The sequence below is a fragment of the Delphinus delphis genome, chromosome 12 (genome assembly GCF_949987515.2).
Source record: "Delphinus delphis chromosome 12, mDelDel1.2, whole genome shotgun sequence".
NCBI classification, from domain to species: domain Eukaryota; kingdom Metazoa; phylum Chordata; class Mammalia; order Artiodactyla; family Delphinidae; genus Delphinus; species Delphinus delphis.
Genome location: NC_082694.2, coordinates 53317045 through 53341472, shown reverse-complemented (window position 1 = coordinate 53341472; position 24428 = coordinate 53317045). Strand labels below are relative to the sequence as shown.

The following is a 24428-nucleotide window of genomic DNA, read 5'->3' as shown; positions in this document are numbered from 1 at the left end:
CTGTGAAGCGGAAAAGTAATGGGAATTAAGCTGGGTGTAACCTTAGAAATGTACGGATGTGGGAAACTTGAAAGTGGTATTTCAATAAGTTAGGAAAGCGTAACACAAAGATTTAGCCACATAAAATACATTAGAATCAAAAGGTGCCCCCTCAAAAAAAAAAACATATAAAACACAAATAAGGTGGATTCAAAAACTATTTACAAATACCAATTTCTGGCCCCAGAATCTTCAAGTTCTACATAACCAAATGAAAAAGATGTCAACAACAAAGAATTCTAGCAGTTTTGCATTGTTCTAATGCAACTGAACTATGAAACAGAACCAGAGTGATTCTGCACAACCCAAACAATTCTCATAAAGAAAAAAATTTTAATGTTCCCAAATAATCAACTGAATACAATGCTGGCCAAAGGTGAGGGAGAAAAGCAAGCTGTTTAATGCCAAAGAAAAGAGAAAAATATGAATCAGAATAGGCCAAAGAGTTGACAATCTCAAGGCAAAACTCATTCCGTTAGTAATTTGTTGATAATGCATTTACACATCTAATTTATTCCAGAAACTATGATTAAAAAAGAAGTAAAATTACATAATACGAATACATTCTTCTTGTATTCACTATACATCTGTGTTCACTATAACACAGAATTCAGTGTAAATCAGGACTGAATTGGGCTCTAATCACAGAGACGGTCACTTACAGTTCCAAAATATCTACACTACAACCCTATAATATGGTTGCTAACTTCACCAAATACATGAGTTTTTGAAAGATCAATGTATAATTATTTCACCTACCTATTTATAAGCATTAGAATCTTAAAAATGATTTTTTCTACTCAACAATGTGTCTATGACAAAACAGCATCTATCTGATGCACGTACTTTAAGAAATAACAGAACTATGTTATTTGTATTTTCATATGTATATATGAAATTGGTGAACTCCACTCTACTTTCAAGATCATAGTAAAATGTTAGTTTAGAGGAGGATCTAAGAATATAAGACTGTACATACACAAACTGATATGGATGGAGAAAAAATATAAAACAATTGTTCAAAATAAGGCAGTGTTCCTTTCATTTCTAAAGGTTATCAAAAACACTCATAACATTCCAAAGTTCATCAGTTCTTACATTAATGTTGAACATATTTAATATACATTTTTGGTTCTGTTATAGCAAATACACTTGTCTAAACAGAACATCTGTTTTGGTTACAATGCATTGTATCTTTGGCAAGAACTTATAATAAAACTAACAAAAACAACCAAGAATCTTTATTGGATCTGGCAACAAAAGCAGATTTGTAACCAAAAACCTTAAGACGTGAAATGACCATCACTGGGCTCTAGGCCAGTTCTAATCTAAGTCAATAAACAAAGATCTCCAAGAGTTAAGGCGGGGAGAGGGAGGCTGGGTAATTCCTGCAGATACTTAAGTTGGACTTGGAGATGCAGAAACACATGGGTTACAAACTGCTAAAACATATTTTATTTTGATCAAAAACTGTCAAACTGAATCCGAATCCAAATAGTATTTTAAAACCACACACACACCATAATTATTCATTCCTTACGTCTCCTTTCCAACATACCTCACTGAAATGGTGTACTTACACAGGTATATTTTAAAAATATTCTGGCCCTTTCAACAAAATGAACATAAATTACACTGGCTGTAAAACAATTTTAGTTTTAAATTTACTTAATTTCACAAACATCCCAGAAAGTAAGCCTTATAAACAAGACTCTAGTGTTTATAATAGTCAAAGAAATGGAGGAAGGAGTATCAGTAGGTGAAAGGAAACAAAGTCCTAGAATATCACAGCACATTTTCTAAAGCCATCGCTGTAGAAAGAAGTGAGACAAATACTATAACACCTTAACTTGTCATTAAGCATAATAATCAAACTAATATCCAAAAAACAATTTAGGCTGTTCTAGTTCTAAAGCTAATTCACCTTGCCCTACACATCTCTTCCATCTAAATGTTCATCTGTATCCTATATAGTATCCTTTTATAATAAACCACTTAAGTAAGTAAACGGTTTTCCTGGGTTCTTTGAGCCACCCTAGCAAATTAATCGAAATTAATCGATTGGGAACTCCAATCTACAGCCAGTTAGCTGGTCAGAAGTCCAGGTGACAACCTGGGCTTGGGACTGGCATCTGAAGTGTGGGGGGTGGAGGCGGAGTTAACAGTCCTGTGGGAATGAGCCCTTAACCTGTGGAATCTGATGTTATTTCTAGGTAGATAGTATAAGAACTGAATTGAATGGTAGGACACCCAGCTGGTGTCAGAGCACTGCTTGTTATACATGGGGGACTATATATAGGGGGACGCCACACACACACTTTGAAATTAGGTCAAGGAACCCAAAAGAATTGACAATAAGAAATACTCTCTACATGTCAACCCAGTACACAATACATGTATGTAACTAAAACAAATATTCATGAAATAATACTTAGCCTTACTATATGAAATGAACTCTATTTTCTATTTTTTTCTATTGAATATTTTTTTAATGCTGTTGGGACCCACTGCATTGCCTTCACCTTCCACCAATGGACTGCAACCTACAATTTGAAAAACATGGCCCTAGAGAGCTCATATGACGTGGAAAAGATGAGGATAATGAGGACATGAATCTGGATGCTGTAGATAAATGAGGATATAAATTCATCACACTTTACTTCAGCCTGGGTGGTTTCCTTAAAATATATCTCATATACCATACCACACAAATAGAATTCCTATCACTAAAAGAATATCTGTTATATCTATATCTACCAAAAAATGTCACTTCTTCTCCCTCTCTATCCCCTTACCTTGCTTTTAATTCTCTATATAGAATTTATCACTAACTGACATAGTATACACACAAACACACACACACACACACACACACACACACACACACGTTTTCATCTGTTTTCCTCACTACAATAAAGGCTTCAAGAAGGCAGGCACCTTGTCTGTCTTGTTCACTGCTCTTACTCCCAGCACATAGTATTGTGCCTGCCATACACTTTGGTACTAACAGTACTTTGCTGATTGTATGAGAGCACATGGGATGGTTTTGTTCTGGCTCAAGTCCCAAAAGCCTGTTTTGCTAACGTTAGCAATCCTCCAACTTCGTCCTATAAAATGGGTACGTGTTTGAGGAGAGGGACAGGAGGGAGTTAGAGCTGAAAGAGACAATTTCTTTAAAAAGATAGTTGGAATGCTGTGGCATTTCTCCGGCTGCTCCAATACCTCATTTGAAAGTGTCCCACTCACCCCATGCCAAGTGATGGGGCTTCACTGGGACCAACCAATATGTGAACATAAGAAAGAGAATAAAGGTAAGAACAAGCATAGGAGAGAAAGAGAATGAAAAAGGGGAGAGCTGCACTAAGGATAAGTTGCTGTTCCCCCTTTGAGAGTAGGCAAGGATGTATGAACCAATCGGGCCTGCAGGAGGAAGTGGGAGGTAGCTTGAAAGAGATTCTGTCCAAGAGCACTGAGTAGCAAAAGGAACCAGAGAAGAGCAGCCTGTCTGAAGCCTGGATCTGAAGAAGGAGAGTCAGAACCAGTCAGCCAGAGAAGATACCTGCCAAGTCACACGGATGGCAGCTCAAGGACGCTGTTGGTGAAAATCTCAGAAAACAAAAACAAAAGTTTTTCAAAAACAGCCCATGGAAGAATGAATCAGCAGTGGTAAATGGGCCACCGAAAGGACTCTATCCTTAGACTGCAACTGTCCCCACTTTGTATGACTATGCTCCTTTTCCCTATTCTCAACTCTGAGGACTAAACCTAGAGAAAATTCAGCTAGTGAATTGGGGAGAAGAGAAAAATAAGAAGGGAAGAAAGAGAAAGCTAAACAAGCCCCCTGCAAAGCCCTACAGTAAAGTAGTATTTCCCAGAAGGACATGGAATTTAATTTATCTCAAGTTGGAGCTTTGATTATTACACTAGAGAAGATATTTTGATTGCTAAAATGAGACTGTTCTAATGACTAAAAGGAAATGAAGAAGCTGAGATCTCTCCATTATTTCAGACAAGGATGAAAAGAACTACTCAGGGCCCATGGCTCATGATTACGGAGTAGGATAGAAATTAAGTTTTCTTCTTGTACCTTACTGAGTCTACTTCAGTCAATTAATCATTTACATGTGATAAATATTTGTCAAATAAATGAATATATAACTAAAATAACTAGAATAAAATATAATAAAATATTAATAGCATTCTCGGAGTGGTGAATTACAAATATTTTTATTTTCCTTTTTGTATTTTCCTAGATTTTTCAAAACTCTTTTGAGCATGCTTAAAAGAAAAGAAAGACTATTAAATTGACAGAGAAAAATGTCACACACATGTTTCACAGGCATTCATACCCAGAGGAAACAAGTAAAAGAAACAAGTAATTCTTAATTCAAAAGTATAAACTGAGGGAATCCTTGGCAGTACAGTGGTTAGGGCTCGGAGCTTTCACTGCCACAAGCCAAGCAGTGCGGCCAAAAGAAAAAAAAAGTGTAAATCAAAATTATTTAAAATGATCATCTTCTAATTTTCCCTTATGGTTTATGTCTCTGCTGTCTGAAAATGCCAAATTTGAAATTTAAAGTAGACTAAAAGTAGAAAATCAAGTATTGACCTTGTTGCCAGTAATAGGGAAGACTGGCTACCTGGATCAACAGTTTACTGAAAACAACTAAACATACTAGATATAATACAGCTTCTTAAATGCATCAGCGAGTTGGCAAGAAAATAAAAATACTCAAGCTAAAAAAAAGAACATGGAAACCTTGATTTCTGAAGCTTTCACCTGAGGGCATTGCTGAGCCAGGTGAATTTTATGGCCTCAGAGAGCTTCACAGAACTAGAGGATTAGAAGACAAAACCTAGGGTCCACCTAAGATCATAGTAACAAATGATTCCCCCAACTCCCTTCCTACATATAAAGCCGATATCCCAAAGGGTTAAACCTGCAGTATAAGGGTCAAAGTATATACCCTGTACCCTAACTCCAGGATATTGCAATAAAAAATGGACTATCTCAAACCTTGTCACAGGAGGAATCTCTGATAAGAATATGGAACCATAAGCCATCTCTCTCGTTTGCAGCCTAAATTCACACGACCTGGGTGGCCAGGAAAAAATTCAAGCTGAGAATTTAAGTGTCTACAGGAGCCTGGCAGAAGCAAATGCAAATCTTCTTTCAAGCGATACACAATCAATCCAGGCCTCCATGAATTCTCACAGACAAAGTTCCATGAAAATAAGGAGTTTTCAGTAAAAATTAACCGAACAGAAAAGGAAACAAAGCAGAACCAGCAGTAACAACAGATGGCAGAAACAGAATTGCAGGGATTTTAGATATCAGAATTATCACAGTCTGCAAAATAATAATTCTTAGTATGACTAAGGAAATAAAAGGTTTAAAAATATATTCAGGAACAAGTAAAAAACTGTAAGAATGATCAAGCAGATTTGAAAAATATAAACTTTCTAGATATAAAAAATATAACTGAAATTAAAAATTAAATTGATGGATGTCAGTTTTCTACAAATTAAATTATAGAGTCAACTTAATTCTAATCAAAATCCCAGCAGGCCCATTAGAAGAAACTGAAAAGCTGATTCTACAATTTATGTAGAAGTGCTATGGACCTAGAATAGCCAAAACAATTTTGAAAAAGAAGAACAAAATTGAAGGACTACACTATCTAATTTCATCACTTATTAAGCTACACAAATCAGCACTGAGTAGTATTAAAGATACAAAGATTAGTGTAAAGACATACAGCTCAATTAAACAGAATAGACTCCAGAAATAGATCCATACATTTATGAGCAGTTGATTTTCAACAAAAACGTCAAAGCAATTCAATGCGGAAAGGAAAAATCTTTCAACAAATGGTACTGGAATAATTCATAGCCATATAGAAAAAAAGAACTGCTTATCATATATAAAAATTAACTTTAAATGGATCACAGACCTAAATAAATTTAAAGCTATAAAACTTCTAAAACAAAACACAGAGGAAAATCACAGTGACCTTAGTTTTTCCAAACATTACTTAAACAGGACAAAAAGCAAGAATTTATAAAACAAATTGATAAACTGGACTTCATCAAAATTTAAAATGTTTGCTTTTCCAAAGACCATGTTAAAAAAGGAAAAGGTAAGCTTCAGACTGGGAGAAAATGTTTACAAAACATGTATTTAACAAAGGAGTTGTATTCAGAATAAATATAAAATACTCTTACTCAATAATAGGACGAAAAACAATCCAATTTTTTTTTTTTTTTTTTTTTTTTTGCGGTACACGGACCTCTCACTGCTGTGGCCTCTCCCATTGCGGAGCATAGGCTCCAGATGTGCAGGCTCAGCGACTGTGGCTCACAGGCCCAGCCGCTCCGTGGCATGTGAGATCTTCCCAGACCGGGGCACGAACCCGTGTCCCCTGCATCGGCAGGTGGACTCTCAACCACTGTGCCACCAGGGAAGCCCAATCCAATTTTTTCTAATGGTAAGAAGATTCGGACAGATACTACAAAGAAAATACATGGATGACAAATAAGCAAATAAAGATGCTCAACATCATTTATTGCTAAGGATGTCACTTAAAACTACACTGCAATATCACTGCACATCCACTAAGATAGCTAAATTTAACAGACTGGCCATACCAAGCAGATGGATGAGAATATGGGGAAGCTGGAACTCTGATACACTGCTGGTGGGAATGCAAAATGGTAAAACCACCTTGGAAAACAGTTTGGCAGTTTCTTAAGGTAAACATACACCTACCATACAACACAGCCATTACACTCATACTTATGTACCAAATATAAATGAAAGCATATGTCCATGCAAAGACTTGAACAAGAATGTTCATACAGTTTTATTTGTAATAGCCAAAAACTGGCAACAATCCAAATATCCATCAACAGGTAAATGAACAAACTAATTATGATTTAACCATACAACAGAATACTCAGTAACAAAAAGAACAAACTATGGCATATATAACATCATGGATGAACCTCAAAATAATTATTGCACTGTGTGAATATATACTGTATGATTCCAATTATATATAAGTCTAGATGATGCAAGCTAATCTATAGCTACGTAAAGCAAATCAGAGGTTGCCTGGGAAACAGAGGGATCAAGGAAGGCAGGACGGATTATAAAGGAACATAAGGAAATTTGGGGGCTAATGGGTATGCTCATTATCTTTTTTTAAAATTTTATTTATTTATTTATTTATTTTGCGGTACGCGGACCTCTCACTGCTGTGGCCTCTCCTGTTGCGGAGCACAGGCTCCGGACGCGCAGGCTCAGGGGCCATGGCTCATGGGCCCAGCCGCTCCACGGTATGTGGGATCCTCCCAGACCAGGGCACGAACCTGCGTCCCCCGCTTCGGCAGGCGGACTCCCAACCACTGCGCCACCAGGGAAGCCCTCATTATCTTAATTGTGGTGATAGTTTCATGGGAGAACACATATGTCAAAACTTAGGAAACTGAAAACTTTAAATATGTGCAGTTTATTATATGTCAATTATCTCTCAAGCTGAAAAACTAACAAATAGGACTTCTAGAAGTGAAAAATATAACTTCTAGAAAAAGAAAATTCAATGGACGGGTCTGAAAGCTAAAGAAAAAGCTAGTGAATTGGAGAAACGATCTGAAGAAATCAACCACAAAGCAGCCCAGAGAAACAAGAAATGGAAAATGAAAAGAAAGAGGTTAAAAGGCATGGAGGATAGAGTGAGAAGCCTGAATAGACATTAGAATTTCAGAGGGAGAACAGAGAGAAAAAATGGGACAGAGGTAATATTTGAAAAATGATGGCTGAGATTTTGAAGAATGAAAAGATATCACTCCACCGATTCAAGAATCCCAATAAATTTTAAGTAGAATAAATAAAGAAAGCAGTATAAATGCTACCTAATAGCAAAAAGGAACAATAAACAATTTGATATTTTATTTCTTATCAACATAGCTATACTCTTCTGACTGAGTTGTCAATGATAAATTTGGAAACAGAAATGCCCTTCTCCTCAGCTCATTACAAACACCATACTAAACATGCCTATAAATAAATACTGAAATTATGGTCAATAAGTCTGTACTGATAGGTTTAAAACTAAAGATACATCAAAGATTGGAAATAATCCAGCTGTCAAACAACAGGAGATGTCAAAAATATGGTATAACCAAACAAGAGAAGTAAGGTAGGGAAAAGGGAGGGAAGAAGGAAAAAAAATGAGGGAAGGAGAAAGGAAGCAGGAAAGGAGAGGAGGGGAGGAAAAGGAAGGGAAGAAATCAGGTGTCTCTGCTGTTTACAAAACACCAGAGTTGGCGAAAAGAGAGGCCTTAAGAAAGAATGGGGGAAATTGGCACCCATTCCTTGTTCAAAACTACCCTCAGGTTATCTAACAGCCTTCTACTCTGTTTCTGTTATCTAAGCTGACTGAAGTTCTCTCATTAATTTTTGGTTTCTTGGAGAATAAAGTTTCAAAGCAGCCATACAAGTAACTGAGGATAATGAGGTTTTGTGGCTTCAAAACAAAAAGTCAGAAGACTTAAAAGTTTCAAGCATAATACAAAACTCAAAAGCCATAAAGAAAAAGACAGACAAATCTGAGAAAATAATATTTTAAATTCGATATGAAATACAGCTCAAATTGTAAACACAAAAACAGGGGAAATGATTAGCAAAATTTGCAGAAATTATGACAGATTAATCATTACTATAGACATTTACAAATCTGAACAAGATAAGCAATTATGAACAAGATGAAAACCTCTTAAAGAAAAAAAAAATGGGCAAAGGACTTCCCTGGTGGTTCAGCGGTAAAGAATCTGCTGCAGGGGACACGGGTTTGATCCCTCGTCAGGGAACTAAGATCCCACATGCCACGGGGCAACTAAGCCCGCATATCACAACTACTGAGCCCAACCAGAGAGCCGGTGTGCTGCAAACTACAGAGCCCACGCACTCTGGAGCCTGCGTGCCACAACTAGAGAGAAGCCCAGTGCCTCAACGAAAGATCCCACGTGCTGCAACTTAGACCCGATGCAGCCAAAAATAATAAATAAATAAATAAAATGGGCAAAGGCCACAAACAAGCCATCCATACATACACAAAAAATCCAGAAATGGCCAATAAATATCTAAAAAGATATTTGACCTCATTAATAACAATAATAATGTGCTGTTCTAAGCCCTTTATACTATATATAAACTCATTTAACATTCAATGATAACTCTATAGGATGCGTACTATTATTATTCCACTTTATGCATGATGAAACTGAAACAGAGACAGGTTTATTGGTATGAGAAGATGATACTATATTAAGTAGGGAAAAGGTTGTAAACCATGTACAGTGAGTTCCTTTTCATAATACACACACACACGCACACAAGAAAAATCTAGAAATATGCTCTAAAATATAAATAACGGTTTAGATAATAGAAAATCCTGTCACTTATCTATATTTTCCAATCAATCTATAATAAATATTATTATCTTTAAAGAAATATATGTTTTTTAAATTTTAATCAAAAGATTCTCATTAGCTTCACTATTATGCAGTTTTCACAAATGAGTTAACCCTTTGAAGATCAATCTATTTCCTACAATTAAGTTATACTCTGAAAGGTACATCAAGTTATCTCAAGCAACAGAGCCATGATTCCTTAAATTGTATCTTCCGGGGTTCCCTGGTGGCGCAGTGGTTAAGAACCCGCCTGCCAATGCAGGGGACATGGGTTCGAGCCCTGGTCCAGGAAGATCCCACGTGCCGCGGAGCAACTAAGCCCGTGCACCACAACTATTGAGCCTGCATTCCATAGTCCGCGAGCCACAGCTACTGAGCCCACGTGCCACAGCTACTGAAGCCCGTGCACCTAGAGCCCGTGCTCCACAACAAGAGAGGCCACCGCAATGAGAAGCCCGCACACCGCAACAAAGAGTAGCCCCCGCTCGCCACAACTAGAGAAAGCCCGCGCACAGCAACAAAGACCCAATGCAACCAAAAATAATAATAAATTAATTTTAAAAAATTATATCTTCCTTCTGTTAAATGTCTGGTATGCTTCTGAAATAAAAGAATAAGAAAGAGGTCCAATGTGTATTCCACAGATGTCCAAAACCAATGCTTTTTCCTAATAGGGTCTGGCTACCTGCTTAACCTTCACTGACCAGGCCCCTTGGTATACATCTAACCTCAAAAATTAAAACTCCAATCCTCCACCACAGCTCCCCTTCCCTTTCCTCATTCTGTCGTCACATACCACACCTTATCGGTTCATTCCATTTTCTAATTCTTTTCACTATGCTAATGAATAATGTCATTCGGAAGCAAAATTAATTTCTCTTCTTTTCTATATTTGCCTGCTCAAAGTCATTCATATATTGCAGCTTTTAGAGTAGAAACATTAAGCATGGGGTCTGAATTAACAGCACAAAATTTTATTTTCCATTTTCTGCTCCCAGGTTTTGAGGGGTTTCATGTATCTGTGATTCTCCAGAATGTACATAATGCTGTGATTTCTAGCAATGTTTCCACTAACAGCATGAATCTTGCCAATCATGGTTTAAAATATAAGACAGCAAGTATTAGAGATTACTTATAATTCTTTCATAGTTCATTAATAAATATATAACTCTAACCATACAATATTTTTATTTCAGAAATCATCATTTATCTTTGGCAAGATATAAGTCTATAATCCATCAAATGCAAATTTCTATATCAATGAAAAAATACAGAAAACAGTACATCATAGGTTTACCAAAGCATTAAGCAGAGGGGAAATTTTCCGTAATTGTTGCAGACATTAATTCCTGTCTATAGCCTTGAAAAGACTTATCTGATTAAAAATAGTTTTATTGTTAATATTTGACAATTCAAATTAGTAATATTTATTGAGATGCATCTATAAGTACAGAAATATGCAATGTGAAGGAGGCAGTGCATCTATCTATAAGTACAGAAATATGCAATGTGAAGGAGGCAGAGATAAGTAAAACATAGTACCCTGATTTAAGAAGGTAACAATGTAGGAGAAACCAGATACAGTACATATAAACACAAATGTCTCATAAGGAGCTAGCCATTTCTACATTTCAATAAATTTTACCATTGCTACACAAAAGAAAACACTATTTTTTACCAAGGAAAAACGGATTTTTAAAAAAACAAAAGAGAGAGAAGGGCTTCCCTGGTGGCGCAGTGGTTGAGAGTCCGCCTGCCGATGCAGGGGACACGGGTTCGTGCCCCGGTCCGGGAAGATCCCACATGCCGCAGAGCGGTTAGGCCCGTGAGCCATGGCCGCTGAGCCTGCACGTCCGGAGCCTGTGCTCCGCGACGGGAGAGGCCACAACAGTGAGAGGCCCGTGTACCGCCAAAAAAAAAAAAAAAAAAGAGAGAGAAGAAAATAATCAAGTGTGACATTTTAAAATGAATGGGAACAAATATTCAGACACTCAAAAAATAAAGTGACCGCCTACTATGGGCCAGAGGATTGAAAAGAACAGATCATTCTAGCACATACTTAAAACAAATGACACATATAATACTGTAGAATTTCTTTTCACAAACACTTGCAACTTTAAACGTGTGACAAACTAAGATCTAGCATAGTTATATTCTACAACTTAATCCACTTTTTTTCTCCTTTGGTAACTGAGATTTGAAGCTCTGGATGACTTCCTCCATAAGAGATATAAGTATCAGAGTTTACAAGGTATTTTAAGAGAAATGACAGAAAGAAGTTGGATGGATGGGTCAGGATGCATGGGGTTTACAAGTTAGAAGATAAATCATGGTGTATGTTAACCTATGGCAAGTAGGTCAGGGCAAAAGCTGTTAGAAGGAACAGATAAGAAGGAATGTGCTGGTGGATGTGTCTGGAAAAGGTTTTCCAGGATGAGCAGAATTATAGGAATGCCTATCAGATTATCTGTTCAAGACAATCTGTTCACATTATCTGTTGAAAATGACTGCTAGAAAAGCATGGGAATTTCAACTTAAGTGTAGTTTGCGATGTAATTTCAAACCAGTAGATGAGAAAATATGGTTTCTTCATAAAGGCATGTTGAACTGGCAAAATGATAACAAAATGAAGTTGAACAGCTGATGCCCTAAGCACACACTGTAACTTCTGATTAAGTATTTGCATCATTGAGGATTTCAAAAGCACATAATAAAATACTAGCAAATATATTCCAAAAGTACATTAAAAGAATAATACACTACGACAAAGAAAAGTTCAACTCAGAACTGCAGAGATGGTTCAATTGTAGGAAATCTACTACTTTTACGATTCAGCATATTGATCAAAAGAGGATAAAAAACCTCTTTAGAGAAAAATTATTATGGCAAAATTCTGAAAAAGCATTAACGTTATCTTTTATTCTTGATTTTTAAAGTATAATAAAACAGGAATCAGTATTTTTAAAACACTCATAAATAAGACTATTTCCTTTAAAAGATTTAAAAAAAATACATACAAAAGGCAGTACCATACTTAAGGGAAACACTAGTAGCATTCTAATAAAATTAAAAGAGGAAAAAAAAATCCACTATCACTACTACTATTTAATAGCTTTTCAAAGATACTGCATGATACCTTTAAAGAGAAGAAAATAAAAAGGTATAAAACTAGAAAAAGAACTGATAAATTCATCATCTTTTGCAGATGATATGACCATATCATATCTCTTGAAATCCAAGAAAATGAACTGAAAAACTAATTATAAACAATGAAGGAATTCTGTACTATGGTTGGGGGACCAAACTAACATTAAAAAAGTGCTCCTTCATAGAGATATAAAGTAACGTAGTAAAGTAATTCTTAATACAAACACAAAAAGAGAGACATATAAAAGAAAGTTTTAATATTGAATATAAAAAATAATTATAAAAAAACTTCAAAATGTTACTGAAAGCAAAAGCATTCCCCATTTTAATGATGGAAAGAGAAACTCAGAGAGGCAGAGTAAGTCTTCCAAACTTGCATAACTAGTAAATGGTGACAACAAAAGATGAACCCAGATTTGTCTGGCTCCAAAGCTCATCCTCTTTCTACTACCATATACTGCTGCAAGTTCAAGAAAGAGAGCCTCTGTAAGCAAATTCAGGTGAAATCCAACAAGTCTTCACTATTTAATGTTTCTAATAATTTGAAAGTTCTATTTATAATCACTATAAATGTACCCAAGATATTTATATCCAATTAATGTGAACAAGTTAAAAAGAAATCAGAGAAGTTGCCTGAAATAAACTGTATTTGCTATGTCAGGTCCTTATGGTAGGTTCTCAAAAGGACTGGGTACGTGTGCAATTCCCAGAATAGAGAAGATCCACCGTATTTCCCAGACCAAACTGAATAAGAAGGAGAGGGAAAAACGCTGAGCCAAACTATTCAACCTAATCCTTTACTGAACCATGATCCCATGGAACCTACAGTTTGTCCCTGACCTTCTAATCCCCTTTGGTTACTCTGCATTTGTTTTTCTAACATCTTGATTATACTCTTGGAACACGGAATATTACACTAAACACAAGACCCCTCTCTTTTGGCCTATCTGAATGGATCCTAGAATTGTTCTTCCTGTGTTGGCTTTTGGCTTTGTTTTGTTGAACCTGATCCCATACTTATCAGTTGACTATTCTTAGTTATTACATTTCTCAAAAAGCAGTGGGAGATGGCTCTTACATGCTCTCCCCTAGATATCATCTATTATAACTATCTTCTCTCCTGAATTAAACCCTTTAGGATTTAGCATTCTACCATACTTTGGAAAAGGTAAAGGTGGCCATTTGAGGTTAAAAGGGAAAGTAAGGAAACAATGGTGAATGACAGCAAAACTACTACAGATCTAGGAGCAGGACTAAAGAAATGGGTCATGCTAATACAAAGTTATTTAGAAGTCAACTGTATGCCTATACAAAATGAGAGCATGTGATGAAGAGATTAACAAGAAACGAACATCAGAAATGCTTTAAAAAAAAGAAAAGAAACACTTTTAATTTGTAATACTTACCTTGGCTCTCAGTTCTGAAGGCCAATGACTCATGGTCATCAAAACTTTGGGAGAAGAAGGCTAAGTTATCCATGGTCTATAGCTGCTAGACCTATACACCATTCTACTTATTAGTCACTAGTTAGCTAGAGCCATCACACAAAGTACTGCCTGGAAAATCCCATGAATTCAAGTAAGCCCTAACCTGCTGCATCTGTGAGCGGTTTCAGGATACTGAAATGTCAATTTCTCCAAGACGCAGACACTTTACATTGTCCTGCAAAGCTCTTATGAATAGGAAGAAGTGATATGAGGGCAAATAAGAAGTACATCTTAAAAAGACAAGGGAGAATTTATCACAGAAGGAACTTCAGAAGTTCCTTTGCCTCTCAAAGAAAACAAACATTCCTAACATCCTTACCAGTAAACAATGTCCAGTGGTGCAAAGTAGTTTTTCATTATCAGGTCAGCAAAGTAAGCTTCTGTTTCCCGGCAGGCAGTTCCATTTCCAATCACCACTGTGCTGCAGCTTCAAGGAGAAACAGAATGAGAAACTGGATGAGATCAAGGCACGCTTCTAAATCAATCAGGAGAAAATGGACAGAATGCACGAACAGTATTATATGATGCTCTTATTCTCTCATATATCCAAGCAATCTCTCCACTATCTCACAGGGGCCACGCAGACTTATGTAGAATCAAAGACACTGCTCCTGCACTTGGTATTATAGGAGGCAGTGGAGAAATGTCTTATGGTCACACAATCTCAAGAATAGTCAGCTTTCTTCCCATCTAGAAGGAATGAAATTTAGACATGAGTAAGTAAACTCTGGAACATTCTAAGCCATAATAAAGAATTATGACTGAATTATGTGATATGTTTTCAAGTAATTTCTGAAGCTTCTCTAACTACTGCCACATCCATTCCTCAGATCCATGAAAAAGAAAGAGAGAGAGAGAGAGGGAGGGAGGGAGGAAGAAAGAAAGAGAGAGAAGGCCCAAACTGAAGAATTAAAATCTCACTTTTGGTCATATTACCACCTTTGTTTAGTGAAGGCGGCAGAGGAAGGGAGTAGCATTCCTCCAGAGTCTCCAAATGTAGAGTTCTCCAGCAATTTGCCCCAGCATTGTTTTACATGGTTCCTTTTCTAACACCAAGGCACTTCCCTTAATCCCTCCCACCAAATTACGGACTTCAAAGATATCTCTGATTGGCTGAGCCACTGAAATACTCAAAAGGTTACTTATTTTCATACTTGAAATTCAGCAAAAGCCTCTTTATTTTCTCTGCCTCTCGGAAGCCTTGTCCACAATGCAAGTATACCACATCGGTATGAAGTATCTGACCTTAGGAAAAAATGAAAAGAAAAGGCCATTTTGTAAGAAATTACAAAACATAACACACCACTGATTTGATTAAGCAAGTTGAAATGAAAAGGGGACTGGTTCACCTTTTAAAATGCAGTCTGAATCTTTCATATTCCTTAATCAGATTCCCCCTTAAGCATTCTGAAATTCTGTTACCTCCAAAGTTATTAGAACTCTGTTTTGCTATACAAAAATCATTATCAACTAGATAATATGCCATGATACTAAAAGAGAAATGATTTTTAATAACACTTAACATCAAAAATAGTAAAAGCTGGGACTTCCCTGGTGGCGCCGTGGTTAAGAATCCACCTGCCAATGTAGAGGACATGGGTTCGAGCCCTGGTCCAGGAAGATCCCAGATACCACAGAGCAACTAAGCCCATACTCCACAACTACCGAGCCTGTACTCTAGAGCCCATAAGCCACAACTACTGAGCCCGCGCACCACAACTACTGAAGCCCACACACCTAGAGCCTGTGCTCAGCAACAAGAGAAGCCACCACATGAGAAGCCTGCGCACCGCAACGAAGAGTAGCCACCCAAAGAGCAGCCCCCACTTGCCGCAACTAGAAAAAGCCAGAAAACCTGCATGCAGCAACGAAGACCCAACGCAGCCAAAAAATAAATAAAATTAAAAAAAAATAGTAAAAGCTAACATTTACTGAATATTTACTATATATCAGTGAGTGTTGTAATACTACTCTATTTCTTCCTTTGGGTTGTAGATATGTAAATTTCTTTACCTTATGTAATTTTTTCAGCTGCATACTTATGAACTGTACTATATTTCAGACAGAAATATATTTTAAAATTTGAGGGTAACTCCTAAAGAACAGAAATAATGAGCTAAGTGACCAAATTAGGAAGTTAGGAAAAGGACGACAGAATAATCTCAAAGGAAGTGGAAGGAAGAAAATAATAAAGTTAAAAAAGCAGAAATTAATGAAATAGAAAAAAAACATATAAAACAGAGAGGACCAATGAAGCTTAAAATTTTAAATCACCTGTTAAGAAAAATACATACTTTTAGCTATACCAATCAAGTAAAAGAAAGGATGACACAAGTAAATTATATTAGAAATGAAAAGGGAGTATAACTAGAGATTCAGCACAAATTTAAAAGATACAGAGAGATTATTATAAACAACTTGATGTTAATTTAGATTAAATGATGAAATGGATAAATTCTTGGAAAAGTCTTACCAAAACAGACTGAAAATACATATGCATGTATGTATGTATGTGTGCATAAAATTTTAAAAAGAACCATTCTATAAACAATACAAATACAGTAAAGGACAAAAGCCATATGATAGCTCAATAGATTCAGGAAAAAACACTGACAGAATATACTTCCCGTTTATTGTAAAAATGCACAGCATGAAAAAAGAGCAACTTAGAACAGCAAAATCAAAAGCCCATGACTATATTTATAAAAAAAAAGTATCCCCACAAAACACAAAAGGTGAGCAGGTGGGAACAATGCACCAATAATCACCAAGACCAATGTGCATCAGCATTTCTGTGGGAGGAGGCACAGAGAAACAATGGAGTATCTCATGGACCTGAGATTGGAGGAAGCCTCAAAATGTCAGAAGGTACTTCCCTGGAAATCAAAACTGGCCCATCTGAGAATAGAAAGTAAAACTGGAAAAGACCTTTGCATACTGTAATTTATAGGTCAGTACAAAGGTTGCACAGTAAGTTCAGAAAGGACTGGAAAACTCTGATCTCTGAACTCTTGAAATTAACAAGTAGAACATTCTTTTCAAGACAAAACCCCACAGAGAAAAAACTGTTGAGCATCATATTCACATTGAGCAAGGTAAGGACAGTATGGACAAAAGGGAAAAAAAGTCTAGATAAAAGGAAAGAAAGCAATAGGAAAGCAAATTTCAGAAAGTATAAGGTTATCTCTCTATCCAAATAGATAAAGTTTTTCTTCTCAATAGTTTGGAAAAAGTAGAAATGATAGTTCTAGAGATATACAGCTAGCTTTCCATCCTAAAAGTTGAGAAAAACTAATTTGATGTAAAACTAAGCAACAGAAAAGGATCATAGTCAAATTTCATATAGAATGATTATTTTTCAAATCAGGAAATAAAAAAGACTAGTATGATGTCCTTACAGAAAGATGTGCCCCCAAACAGAGGAAAAACTGTAACCTAATATATAAGAACAAGCTACCAAAAAAAAAAAAGATTAGAGAAAATGAGAATAAAATAAATCAGAATTAGAAATGTCAGAAGTAAGATGAAAGAACTTAGGAATGAATTAAATATGAAAGAAAAAGTTATTCTAGGAATGAAAACTTAAACCAAAAGAAACATAAGAAAAATGTAAACAATCAAAAAAATTAAAAGGTGAAGAAGTTCACCACAGAACTGTAATCTATTTTTTATAAACACCAAATGGAAATTCAAAAACTTAAAAACATAACTTAAATAAATAACTCAATGGATGGATTTAATAGCACATTAGACATAGCAGAATAGAGGATTAATTAACTTAAAGACAATCAATAAAAAATAAAAGAATTGAAAATAGAAGAGGAAATTGAATGGTCTAAAATACACGTAATTAGAATTCCAGAAAGAGATGCAAGAAGGTCTACAAACCTCAAGCAGAATTCACATCCCCTTCCCTCCAAAACAAATAAATAACACACACACAAACAGCTAAGCATATAAGAAAACTTCTGAAAGCCACAAAGAAAAAATCTTAGCAGGCAGAGGAAAAAATTATCACCTTCAAAGGAGCAATAATAAGACTTTTGTCTGACTTCTCAACAGAAACTGTAAAAGCCAGGAAAAAAAAAAAAAAGAAAGAAAGAAATGACATCTTTAAAGCACTGAAAATAACTGCCAATCTTGAATTCTACACCCAGCAAAAATATTTTTCAAAACCGAAGGCAAATCAGAAACTTTCAGACAAAAAAAACGAGACAATTTGTCACTAGCTGATCCACATTAAAAAGAAACAGACTAGAGTTTTAGGAAGAAAGAAAGTGATCTCAAATGGAAACACAGAAATGCAGAAAGAAATGAAGATAATAGAAAGGGCAAATAAATGAGTAAACAGGAAAAAAAATACTGACTGGACAAAACAATAAAAATGTCTCATGGTATTTAAAATATACACAGAATCAGGACTTCCCTGGTGGTCCAGTGGTTAAGAATCCACCTTCCATTGCAGGGGACGCAGGTTCAATCCCTGGTTGGGGAACTAAGATCCCACATGCCACAGGGCAACTAAGCCTGTGAGCTGCAACTACTAAGCCCGCGCACTCTGGAGCCCACGTGCCACAACTAGAGAGAAACCCACGCACAGCAACTAGAGAAGCCCGTGTGCCGCAACAAAAAGATCCTGCATGCTGCAACTAAGACCCGATGCAGCCAAATAAATAAATAAATATTTTTAAAAAAACAAAAATAAAATATACACAGAATCAAAATGTATCATATATAAATGCAGTCAGTATAAACAGAAGTTGATGGGGGATAAGCAGAGTTATTAAAGTCTGAGCCCAGTTAATCCTCAATATATCTATTGTGACCTAGGAAAGGGCATAAATGATAGTAAATGTTGACTGAGTCTACAAACAGGCCCAACAGGAAGCTTCATCCTGATTCCTATATCGCTTTTTGTGAGAAAACCATCTTCTGTTCCTTGAAAATTAGCATTATTTCCAAATCCTCATGAAGTATATGAAGCGAAATTTATGACCAACCAAACAACTTCTATATAAAACGCTGAAAGGTATGCTTACTGGTAGGAGAAATTATAGCTAATTTGCAACCGTGTTTATAACCGGGATCCACTCCCATCAAGGTACGCCCTGGGACAGGGCTTGTTAAAAGGAGCTGACGAAGGTTCCGTCCAAACATCATTACTGATTCTTTCTCTGCATCTGATGTTAGTTTGGCTCTTTAGAAATAGAAAAAGAGAATAAAAAAGATAAAGTATTCAGTTTTCATTCATTCAAATTTTCTTCCAGAAAAAGAACACAATTATTCCTCATTGGAGCATTCATTATAACAAAATAACTTAAGATCTTTAGAAATAGAAAAAGAGAAGAAAAAAGATAAAGTACTCAGTTTTCATTCATTCAAATTTTCTTCTGGAAAAAGAACACAATTATTCCTTATTGGAGCATTCATTATAACAAAATAACTTAAGAGAAAAAAATCACATACAAAATTATATTGAGTCTCTTTTTGCTAAGCTCAGTAATGCAGATACCTCAAACAATTTTGTGGTATCAAACCTGCTGAGTTTGTCATACCTACACTCCTCTATCTGCTCACCCTTATATAAGAAATCTACATGTATAAAGTATCTGTGTATATGAGAGAGACAGGGTGTATAAAGATTTGGACATTACATGGGATGTCAAAGTTTATCAGCTGATTAAAAATATAAACACATAATTAGTGGTCAATTACTGAATCATAAGTAGCCTCCTCCAACAATGCTTAGTTTTATACCCTCACCTATATATATCTCAAGGCCATCTTCTCACTTTATTCCATTCCCTACATCTATCCCCTCGTCATTCTCACAGTGATGTGACATGACCACAGATATTAATACCAGTCCAGAACCCTGTCTCACATAAATAATTTCCCAATTTTATCCAGAGAAGCTATTAAAAGTCTAATTTTCAAATTTTTTTCTAGGATAAAAATATATATCTCTATTGGACTTAAAGGCATTTGGAAACTAAGTTTTACACCATTTGCCTATTTAACAAGAGTTCTTAACATATTATCTTCTGAAACTCAAAAGAATTTATTAAAAGTGTGTCTTCTCTATTAGCCTAGGTTAAAAACAAACTGCATGCCAATGGCCACAAGAGCAAAAGCAATTCAGGGCACATTTCTATCAGCGTTGAGGTAGAATTATCTACATATCTAAAGGCACATACAGCTAACCAACATTTGTTTTCCTGGCTTAATTCAGCTTCTTACGGCTTTTCTCTCATCTTCTCTAATATTTCACTGTCATTCTCCCTGCATTCAGCCAAGCAACATGAAGATATCATTTCAGGTATCTCTAAATCTTCACGTTTAACTTTATTTATTGAGTGAGCACTTGTACTCAATCTTATATAAAGTACTGTGATTGATGTAAGAGATACAAAGCTGAAAAAATCCCTACCCTGAAGATCACTGTCTAGTGGAAGAGACAGAAAAATAAACAGATGAGTATAACACACGGTAGGGATAGCTAAATTAGGATAACTTTCTAAGAGATGTCTTCTCAGGTGAATCAAGAAGGATAAGTAATAGTTAAGCAAACAAAGGCAGGGATAGTAGCTGAAGAGCATTGAGAAAACACTCTGGGCAATAGAAGCAGCAGATGTCAAAGCTCATGGCTTATTTATAGAAAAAGCAAGTAACTTCATATGATAAAATAAAAAGAAATACCAAGACAAAGGGCTACAGAGGAAGAAAAACACAGACCACAAAGGGTTATTCTAAAGAGCTTGGATTTTATCCTGGAGACAAAGAAGATCCACTGAAGGATTTTAAGTAGAAGAGTATGAAATAATCAGATGGGAATTTAAGGATGGCAATGTGGAATATGTATTAGAAAATACAAGACAGAGATCATCTATGATCCTAGTATAGTAATTCAGACAAGAAATGATGATAACCTGAACTAACCATGGATATACTTTCTCCTAGTAAAGATGGAGATAGAGAGGAGGCAAAATTCAAGATATAATAAAAGATGGCATAATAGACAGCACTTGGTAATACTGATAATGTAGTTTTCATGAAAGAGGTATGTGTGAAAAATGACACAGGGATGAAAGATCATGACAGTCATGGAAACAAAAATGCAGAAGTAGACTCTGAATCTTATATAGTCAACTGAATAAAATGGCTGCAAAATAATATAGTCTATTTGATCTCTTTTAATACACACATATGAATGGAGAAAAGTCTAGTTAACAATGGCTATCTCTACGTGGTGAAATTATACGTTTTTTTTTTCCTTTGTTTTACTGATTCTTTCAATTTTTCTGCATTTGGACAAATTTCTTTTTAATTAGAGAATTAAAGTAATTTAATTACTTTAATAAATCAATTGAGGGTTTTCCCCCTCAACTGCTGTTTCAGGTAATTACAAGTATTTCTATGAAGAGATACATCTGTAGACAATGTCTGCAAACCAACTTATGGAATGAAATAAGACATATTTTTTAACCACAGGCATTTTAGAAAAAGAGGAGGAAAGTGCTCTTGCTTGCCACTGCTAATGGAAGTCGGAGAAGAATTATACATTAAATAATCCCACAGCAAACTGCACACATTAAATCTCAATGAAACTATTCCACAAGCAGTAAAGCTATTCACATCAAATATATGCAAAAATGTCAAATGCACCACTGGACATTATATGCGACATGAGAACACAAGATAAAAGGATGAATCAAGAGAATGAATGATTTTGATAAAAAAGAGGTTGGACAAAGGAGCTATATGTCCTTTTTAATAGTACCTGCTCACTCCTGACTCTAAATGCCTCCAAAGTCAATGGCCAAGTCCAGTAAAAGAAAAACAGACAAACATAAAGGCTGCTATAAATTCTAGTGAGGCTGAAGAGATGGCTAGAAATCTATAGTTTCCAGGTGACCCTTGCTGAAACACTAAATAAGTGGGAATGAAGAAAATCTATAGCAAATAGAAAGGCATATATGAAGGCATGGCTGGTGTCTAAACATTGACTACCAAGACAAAGGCTAGAGAGAAGCAGGAAAGAGGGTTTTTGCCTCCCAACATTTCTGTCCACCTCCTCCCCTAAAAACAATTCGGTACCTCACCTCTTTTGCAGTTCTTTGTAACCTTTAGTTCTTCTGCTAGTCCATTTAGATGGTCACCTTAATAATCTCCTAATATTTGTTCATCACTGCTGATAATTATTCATTGAAACAACTCCATCTGCTAATATATATTAGCTTTCTCTCATAGTAATACATTCATCACGTGCTCCCCTGATATCCTTATGCTTTTTTTGGCTCTTTTACCTCTAAAACTGCTGCCAACTAACTTCTCCATTAACTTCTTAGTTTGTTTCTCCCAAGCCAAATCTCTCATCAATAAAACCATTTGTTTGGCTTGGTTGTCAAATTGCAAGACTAGTATTGCAGAACTGGAAGGGGTACACATTAAGTGGTCAAGATTTGAAAAGTATACCGTAATTAAGAGCTGTGTTTTGTGATCTATGCATGTGAATGCCTCTACAGATTGAAATCTATGCTTAAATTTAAGACTCTGTGATTATGACTCAGTTCTTTTGATTGGCTAATGGATCAACAAATATTTACTACACGCTTTAATGGGCCTATTACCATACATAAAAGTAAACAGTCCAGAAAGTTAAATAAGACAAGATGCATACCTGAACTCTCTACAAAGGAGAGGATAAATAAGGCGTTTAAAGGAATCATCCAGTGAGTTGTATAAGATCTTCATTAACTCTGGCCTTGCAAAGCCACGTGGTCTCCACCTGCAAAAAAGAAAAGCCTATACTAAAACTGATGTAACAATAATAAGGCCATAAAAGGGCTCCTGGAAGAGCAGAGAGGAAGTGGAAAAGGGGAGAAGAAACTTTATTGAATCCAAAGTAACATAATCTGTAAGGAGAGACAGTGATGTCTGAAAATTATTACTATGACATCTGGAGTTCTTATTTTTAAAAACCTGGTAACCATGGTAACACATAAAACTTAAGGGAGGAAAAAACTTCCCTATTCTGGGGAGAGTCCCCAAGGCATTATTAATAATGGTAAAAATTTTTAAGATATGAGAAAGTCACCAAAAAATTACTGAACCACTGCTATAGACTGAATTATGTCCCCTAAAATTAGTATGTTGAAGCCCTAACCCTCAAATCGGATGATATTTGGAGACGGGGCCTTTGGGAGGTAATTAGGTTTAGATGAGGTCATGAGGGTAGGGCCCCCATGAGAGGATTAGTGAGTGCCCTTAAAAGAAGAAATATCAGATACCCCCTTCTCTCTCCCCCCACATCAGGTGAGGACATAATGAGAAGGCTGCTGTCTGCAAGACAAAAAGAGGGTTCTCACCAGAAACCAAATCAGCCTGACCTTGATCTTGGACTTCCAGCCTTCAGAACAGGGAGAAAATAAATTTCTGTTGTTTAAGCCACCTAGTCTATGGTATTTTGTTATGGCAGCCGAAGCTAAGACAAGCACTATGTCCTTCTTTTTCCATTTCTTAATCTCTTCCTGAGAGTTAAAGTAGATTGAGCAAAGGAGAAACTCTGTTCTAACCTTTGCCTCTTGTCATCCTTGAGTAGAACTCACTCTATTCCTCAGGTTGTACTGTTCTACTAGGCAGTGTATCTGCATACATACTGATAAATACAAATGCCAGAGAACTCACTGTTAGTAGAAACTGGAGAAAGAACAGTAAGAGAAAAACACAAGCTAAAAAGGACAAACAAATTCAGTCCTACCACTTCTGTGTTCCCTACTTCTACAGCATCTCTGCCCATGTCCTTCAATGGCTCTTGAATAGAAAACATTAATATTTTATCAATGGTTCCTAATAAACCATTAATATACTTCAGGGGCACTGTCATCTCCCTTACTTATAATGTGATACACCAAAGGCTACATAATAATAACTAATTGAATCCCTTCCATAGAAGGGTATTATTTGAGTCTAGTTTTGTTTTTTAATTTGAACGAAAGTGCTTTTAGGCAGGTCATACATCCTTCCTTCCATCCAAATCCTTGTTTCTCCCTACTGTCACCTATACCTGAGGGCATGAAACGTAGGGAGAACTAGGATATGAATTAGAAAGTTATTAATATTATTTTGTTATGTTACAGGCATACCTTGGAGATACTGTGGGTTTGGTTCCAGACCACCACAATAAAGTGAATATCACAGTAAAGTGAGTCACATGAAGTTTTTGGTTTCCTAGAGCATACAAGAGTTATGGTTATACTATAATGTAGTCTATTAAGTATG

At 36.0% G+C, this 24428-nt stretch overlaps 1 protein-coding gene across 2 annotated transcripts in view; it reads right to left on the bottom strand.

The window, feature by feature from the left end:
• Positions 1 to 24428, bottom strand: part of SRBD1 (S1 RNA binding domain 1) — a 231216-nt gene that overhangs the window by 157743 nt on the left and 49045 nt on the right. For both annotated transcript variants that reach the window (XM_060026693.1, XM_060026692.1), the window contains exons 11-14: positions 22828 to 22935; positions 19187 to 19344; positions 15302 to 15392; positions 14467 to 14574 (exon numbers count right to left, since the gene is read on the bottom strand). In XM_060026693.1, the coding sequence (XP_059882676.1) occupies positions 14467 to 14574; positions 15302 to 15392; positions 19187 to 19344; positions 22828 to 22935 (465 nt within the window). The remainder of the gene's footprint in view (positions 1 to 14466; positions 14575 to 15301; positions 15393 to 19186; positions 19345 to 22827; positions 22936 to 24428) is intronic.